At 44.9% G+C, this 7,444-nt stretch overlaps 1 protein-coding gene across 1 annotated transcript; it reads right to left on the bottom strand.

Moving 5' to 3' along the window:
• Positions 1 to 2,701: 2,701 nt before the first annotated feature.
• FAM170B (family with sequence similarity 170, member B) lies at positions 2,702 to 5,643 on the bottom strand. The gene is made up of 2 exons (XM_004680665.1): positions 5,438 to 5,643; positions 2,702 to 3,453 (listed from the first exon to the last, which is right to left on the bottom strand). Exons 1-2 carry the CDS (start codon positions 5,547 to 5,549, stop codon positions 2,702 to 2,704), a joined length of 864 nt encoding a protein of 287 aa, XP_004680722.1. The 5' UTR covers positions 5,550 to 5,643.
• Between the last annotated feature and the right edge of the window lie 1,801 nt (positions 5,644 to 7,444).

The raw sequence follows: 7,444 nt of genomic DNA, 5'->3' as shown, positions 1-7,444 counted from the left end.
TAGTTGTTTTGTCTTTGGCAGTTTGTCTTGGTCCACTCCTGAGGCCTGTCCAGCCTCTGCCCCTTGAGCTGTCCCATAAGAGCCACCAGTAATCTCCATGTGCTAAGGGAAATGAAAAATGTTTCATCTGTTCAGTCCCATTCTCCCACATTTGATGCTGCTCATGCTACCGCAAAACAATCTTAGTATTATTGACTTAAAAGGAAACCCCTAAGAAGTGTATCCCCACCTCATTTCTCCTTCACAGGCCATACTCTACCTCACTCCAGCTCCCTATCAACCCCATCCACCCACATGGTGGTTTTAAATAGGATACTATCTATATAAGATTAGTTTCCTCATTTATGTTTTCAATCTAAACTTGTCCTCTGAGTTCTGAACCATAAACCACTTTCTACTTGACATCTCTGATTGAATGTGCCTGCCATTAACATTGGGAACTGGCTTTGCTCTAAATGACCTCTGTCACCCTGCTCCCGGCACACAGGTCCGTTACATCTACATCCAGACACACGCACATACATACGTGCACATATACATGTTTGAACACGCACACACACATATACATGTCTGAACACGAACACACACACAGCAAATCTGCCTCCAAAGTCCCTCATATTAGTTACTGTGCAACTACTCTTCACCTTCTCTTTTTAGGAGCCAGGGGGTCCACATGAACTAATCCCTTTCCTCCACCTCCACATCTGCCCATCCCTGTCTTCTAAATTTATTTTCCAGCTGTCTTGAATGCCTCCTCCACTCCCCTTCTTCTCGTCTTGTGACCAGCCTTATCCAACCCCCATCATCCATTACCTGAACATCTGGAATAACCTCCTAAGTGGTCTCCATACTTAATCATTTCTTCTTTTGTCACTGTACAAATCCATATTCCAAACACAACCAGAGTGAGGCTTTTAAAACATGAATCTGTTCGTGCCAATTTTTTCTTAAAATTACCTGCACTTGAAATGAGGCATACCCTAGAGCAGTGGACTGGGGAGCCCCCCTGAAAAACAACAAAGCTGAAGCCTCCGAGATAAACAAAGGGAAGTTCAGCCAGAAGAGCTGCAGAAGAGAGTTGCATTCTTCTTAGAGAACAAATGCAAAGGCCCTGAGACATGGAAGCATGACACATTTAAGGAGAAAAGAAAACCTATGGGATGGTGGCCTGGAGTCAAGCATCAAGCATTAAGAAATGGTAATGAGGAATTAGCAAAGGTTGGGCCACTCAGAGTCTCACAGGTCAACAAATGAGGCAGTTTCATAATTATTTCTAATTTTGCATCTATAAATATATATACATATACATTTATGAGGATATATACACAAACACATATATATATACACATACATGTGTGTTTGCTATATAGAGACAGACTGAAGCCGAGGCAGAGAGAAAGAGAAAGGGAGTCACTCGATTTTATCCATGCCTGTTTTGTTCAGTTTATTCCCCATTGCACAGTACAGTGATTGGACACAGGTGCTAAAATTTTTTGGCTCATATGAGGGATAAATGTCTCCAACATTCCAACCAGCTTAACTGGCTGGTAGCTGCCCAAACAAATTGCCATTCCCCTTCTAAGATCCTCCTTTTTGTCCACCTAGGTGATATTCAACCAAGGAGTGATTTTTGTCCATAGGGGACACTTGGTAATGTCTGAAGACAGTTTTGATTGTCACAATTATAGAGGAGGGGACACTACTGGCACCTGGTGGTAGAGTAACTAGAGATGCTTCTAAACCTCCCACGTGATACAGGACAGCCCCCAGAACAATGACAGGGACTAAAATGTCAAGAGGACTAAGGTAAAGAGTTCATTCAACTGTCCCCTAAGCCTCTCGGCAGCACCTCTTTGGGAGTGTTTTCCTTCCTCATCAACCAGCATGAGCTTAGGGGACCTCCTCTAAGCCCCACAAATCACTTTCATGTGATCTGTCCCTTGCCTTGTAACTGCCTGTTCTAACTGCCTTGCAGTGGAAGTTTGGCTTCAGAGTGCCCTCAGCTCGCCCCACACAGTATACTCCCCATGCGCTTTCTTCAGTGAATGCTAGGGATGGATAGGAGGGTAAAAAAAGAACTATTTATTGCAACATTTTACAATGTATAGTTAACATGTGGGGTGAGCAGGACGCACCCAACTCCCTTCTCTACTTCGGGGACCCTCTCTATGACCCTCCCTATGTCTGTGCTAGCCTGTAACCTCCAGAAATGGCGTGAGCTTCCTAAGAGTGTAGTTTACTTAACGAGTCATTGACTTAAAATTTGAGTTACTCAAGTTTAATCCCACCAAAATAAGACATAGAAGTAGGGCATATGATGGGTTCCTAACAGTGAAAAAAATAGGGCTGAAGCTTCATTTGCAGTCGGCTCTCCTGTGAATCATGACCTGCTTGATCCACCAGCAAAAATAGAAATTCTGTGGCCACAGGTTTACCAGCTTCAGATCTTGCCTCTGCAGTCAGAAACACTTGAAGCCCATCTCTGTGGATTCAGGTTTTGAAGAGGACTCTGGGTGAAATTCTGTGTGCTTTGGCAGGGTGCTCCCCTGCCCTTCTCATGGCCCTCCCAGCTCTACATGCTTGCTTGCTTGCTTGCCTGACCCTCGTCCCCTCTCCCTGCCAGTTGGCTCTGGTCCTGGGGGTCGGGGAGAGAGCACTGAGGCACAGGAGGTGAGGATGGGGCCGGGCCATCACCTCCAGTTCACTGCTTCTGTTGCTGGGACTGAGGTACCTTGGTGTGAGACTTGGAACATTCACTGCTGTCCAACGGGTTGTGTTCCTCCTCCTCCAGCTGCTGCTCCTGCTCTTGGTCCCGGGCCCGCCTTCTCTCCAGCATCTCCTCAAAAAAGATCTGGCAGCTGAAGCCCTCTTGGATGCCATACTGGGCGTGCTCCAGGAGCGCCTCCAGCGTGGGGAAGACTCGGCAGCAGGCCACGCAGCGCAAGCCGTAGTTGGTGGTGACCAGCCAGTCAGGGGGTTCCCGCAAGTCCTGCAGGCAGCACTCCAGGGGCCCAAGCAGCTCTGAATCGTCAGGCTCCGAGCAGCAGTTGTTCTTACTGGCTTCTAAGTCCCAGCGCAGGTCGGTATTAGAAGCCATCTCAAAGGAGGAGCCTTTCCTCCTCTGCCTCTTGGTGAACTCGGCTTCGTGAATGCGGGGCTTCCTGCTCACTGGCTCAAAGCCTGTGTCTGTCTCCCAAGCCACTGCCACACCCTTCACCGTCTGCACGTGGGTATAGAGGGCGCACACGCTCTGCTGGGCATCCTTCTCGTCATACATGCAGGAGTAGCAAGACTGGTACTGGGAGTAGGACTGGTACTCGGAGGAGGACTGGGACGACTGGGAGCTGCTCCAGCTCAGCATGCCCCGAGCCCTGATGGCAGAGAAATATAGGTTGTCCTCCTGGGAAATGCAGGGCCCGGGCAGCAGACATGTTTCCTCTCTCTTTAGGGGCCCTGAGAGGTGGAAGGACATTTCATCAGTGCCCCCCAAGAAATCAATGCCACACACCACCCCCAGGAGCCCAAGTTCCAAAAAGGCTCAGACTGGGGCACCCCTAGGCAGCTAGCATCACTTCTTTGTGCCCATTTTGTCTGAACTCTGGGATCATATGATGATAATGATCATCTATCTCATGGGGCAAGAATAAAGGTCAAATAACGCATAATGAATATACCTATAAAGTGCAAGGATCAAATAATGTATGAATGTAAATATAAAAACTTGAAGGCCAAATACAGTCAGCTGGGAATCCCTACAGTACAGTCCTATTCATTGATACTATATGTAAGACATGGATAAATTCTGAATACATTATGCAAAATGAAAGAAGTCAGGTTAAAATGGTCATGCAGCATGTAATTCCATTTAGATGATATTACAGAAAAGGCAAAACTATAGGGAAAGAGAATAGATTAGGGGATACCAGAAGCTAAGGGAAACTTGGGGTGATGAATATGATGATTTTGGTGGTGGTTACACAAATGTACATGTGTTAAATTGTGCACTTGAAATTGGAGAAGTTTGTCTATATAAATTATGGTTCAATAAAGTCAATTTAAAAAGCAACACAAGTGTTTTGTCCAGGTCTACCTGTTAAGGGGAAGGATGTCCTAAAGGAACTCTGCAGAGTTTTGTGGACTCCACCCCCTACTCCAGCTTTCTGGATTCCACCCTCTACTCCAGTGATTGGAAAACAACAACTCCCAACAGTACCAGGGAGAGAACTGTGAGGACCCAAGGGCGGAGCTAAGCAGGCATTCCGGGACTTTGGGGGATAAATAGAGAGCGGTTTTACAACTGTCACTCTGGAGAGGTAATGGTTCTCTCTCTGTTACAGGGTAGCCCAGAGTGAACTTGGGCTGCCTATCTGTGGGGCCTCACCCAGGCTTAAAATGTAATTTTCTGCAGACACACACAAAAAGGGTAATGGGTTTATTTACAAAAAGGGGAAAGGAAAAGGAATAACCTAGAGAGAGAGAAGGATACAAAGTAACTGCAATATCTTACCAGTCGGGCTAACTTGGAACTCTGGTCCCAAACTAACTCTGCCAGCCCCCAGTCACACCGTCTGAGAGCCGTTGCTCCAGAGAGAGAGAACCTCTCTATTTATCCCCTTAAGTCCCAGAATGCCTGCTTATCTCCGCCTTTGGGTCCTCGCAGTTCTCTCCTTGGTGCTGCTGGGAACTGTAGTTTTCCAGTCACTGGAGTGGAGGGTGGAATCCAGAAAGCTGGAGTGGGGGCGGAGTCCACAAAACTCTTCAGAGTTCTTTTAGGACATCCTTTCCCTGAACATGTCCACCCTCACCTTCCCCTTGGGACATCTCACTCTCACCTGAACTCTCATTGTATCCCTGTTACCATGTTTAAGTACTTGCTATGTTTTAATTCCTTTAATCTTTTTTAAAAGAGCCTAAGAAATTGAATTGTCATGATTCCTCTTTGACAAATTAGGAAACAGAGGCCTACAGAATTTAAACGATAGAGGGACTAAGGCCAGGCACCAGGCCCTGGGCCCAGCCAGTGTTCCCCTTGGTGCTGCTCACTATCATCTATGGTGGTCTACAAGTATTCTAGATTAACTTTAGCCGATTATAAAGGATTATGTATGTCCCTGCCAAAATCACAGGACTGGTAAGACAAGATTATTAATATTTTCAGGACTGATAAGGTACAAGATTAATATTTCCAGGACTGACATGGTACAAGATAGTAATATCGTCACAGGACTGATAAGGTACAAGATGATTAATACTTTCAGCCTCGTGCCTCCTGAAGTCATCTCCTATAGTCAGAACAGCAGCCTCGCTCATACCACTATTCATTTTTATGACCAACACAGGATTTAGATCATGCCACGTCCACCCCTCCTGTTGCCCCTCCAGGACCCCCTCCCAGGGAATCCACCTGATCTAACCTCTACGGTTCCTTTCAACCTACCTGGCCAGCTCACTTCCAGGCTGTCCTCTGTGGACTCAGGACTGGCTAAGCTGAGGGTGGTCCCATCTGTTGGTGACTGCTCCCCACTGTGGTCCATGAAGTGGCGTTTCATGGTCTGATACCTGTGCCCACGGGACTGAGTGCTCCAGCTGTTCGGTAAGAGTTGGCTTGGGCTGCGCTGAAGCCCTCCACTGCCCCCCAGCCCAAGTGGCTGCTAAGGTCCCCTTGGTCACCAGGAACATCGCTTCACTTTGTGACCTCATCAATGACATTGGTCTGTTCTGTAACCCATGACAATGATAAAGATCCAGTCAGGATGCCAGGAGCAGTTTTTCACCAGAAGCCCATGTCCCCTTGGGACACTTCTGCCTGTGTATTATCAGGGATACAGACAAAACACAGATACATGCTCACAAACATTTATACACTCAAAAACACAAAATCCTAAGCACACCTACATAGATACCCATGTGCATATAAACACATACACAGACACAAACTACTCAGATACATGTGCATTTAAGCATTTAAATACACAGATATCTACAAATATACTCACACACACACACAAACTTGCATACATATATTCACTTAACCACACATATTCATGAGCACAAATGGTCACGTACAGACTGTTATTGTGCCTAGTGAAATGTATTGTGCCAGAAAGAAAAAGAAAAATATTGGATGGTTTCATTCATAGCAGGGTCGGGGGGTGGGGGGGAAGCAATTGTAATAAAGTAAAAACAAAAAACAATGAACAACTATAAACCAGACATTTTACAGGGGTGGAAAGGGGAATGGGATCAAAATGGGGGATGGGAAGAGTGCTCGGGACTATGTTGATGGCAAAGGGGTGAATTGGTGGTAGGAAGTCCACGGGGATGACAACTGAGATGAAAAATGCACAAAATGAAGAATGATGTAAAAAATAAATAAATAAAAATAAATTTAAAAAAAGAAGAAGTTGTAAGGCGTGTGTGTATAAATAATGCGTTTATGCCCATTTGTCTCCCCCACTATAAATATAAACTCCATAAGAATAGACTTCATCATTTCTGCCCGGCTCTATACCTAGCTGACACAATAAACTTTGGCACATTAGCAAGTAGTACTACTCTAGAAATAACTGCTAAATTAGTGAACAAATGAACAATGAGCACCTTGGAGTCTCTGGTGGCATTTAAAGGGACCGACAAGCCACACCTGCGTAGCTAAGCAGCTGTTCTCTGGCCTCCGCTCTCTGCAGCCCTGAGGGCCCCTCTTCCTCCTCCACCTGCTCCCACTCTCACCACAGTCACCAGGCCCAGTCCTGCTCCAGGACATTCTAAAGTTTGAAGCACTTCTCACCCTTGCCTTCCAACTTCCACTCAGTCTTACCTTTGATTTCAAATTCTAAACACCCACACAACAGCTGCTAGGAATATGCCCTCCCATCCAAATGACAGGCACTGCACGGAGCAGATAGCACAGAGGAGTCTCTGAAGTGGTCAAAAGTCACACTTGCACTAGCACAGAGATGATATTCCCTGGTGGGAAGATGAAATACTGTAAATGTCTTCTGCTTACCAAGTAAATCCAAAGTCGTGTCATATGAAAATAAGAGGGTTCCAGCACCAAAATTAAGTAAATCAAAAAAATATAAAGAAGTCTGGAAAAAGACCAGATGGCATATGACATTTTTAGGGATTAAAGTAAATTCAGAAATTTGATAAAAAAGATTGAATCAGTAAATGATAATAAAACTTTTTGCTTTTTTAAAAATAAAAGTTGGTCTTAACTCATTTGAAACAAAAAAGAATATTTTCTATGATTTAGGGCTATATTTTTATTTAAAATGTTTAAAAAGTGTAAGCTAACATTTGTAATTATAGGGTCACTTTTCTAAACTCAAGTGACATCAGTCTTTATGAGCACTGAGAATCTCTGTCATCTCTTCTCTTTTTAACTTAATTGCTTTAAAAATATCTCAAAGTTTCAATTTGCTTTTTTTTTTTTTTTTTTTTT

Source organism: Condylura cristata, unplaced genomic scaffold (genome assembly GCF_000260355.1).
Source record: "Condylura cristata isolate star-nosed mole 26May11 unplaced genomic scaffold, ConCri1.0 scaffold00011, whole genome shotgun sequence".
NCBI classification, from domain to species: Eukaryota; Metazoa; Chordata; class Mammalia; order Eulipotyphla; family Talpidae; genus Condylura; species Condylura cristata.
Note: the sequence above shows the minus strand (reverse complement) of the source record. Positions and strands in the feature narration are given on the sequence as shown.

Bases quoted from the DNA above. Each gene is read 5' to 3' on its own strand.
- FAM170B (XM_004680665.1), bottom strand. From the start codon at position 5,549: ATGAAACGCCACTTCATGGACCACAGTGGGGAGCAGTCACCAACAGAT. The intron at 3,454-5,437 runs GTAGGTTGAAAG...TCCACCTCTCAG, and splicing joins CCTGGAAGTGAGCTGGCCAG to GGCCCCTAAAGAGAGAGGAA.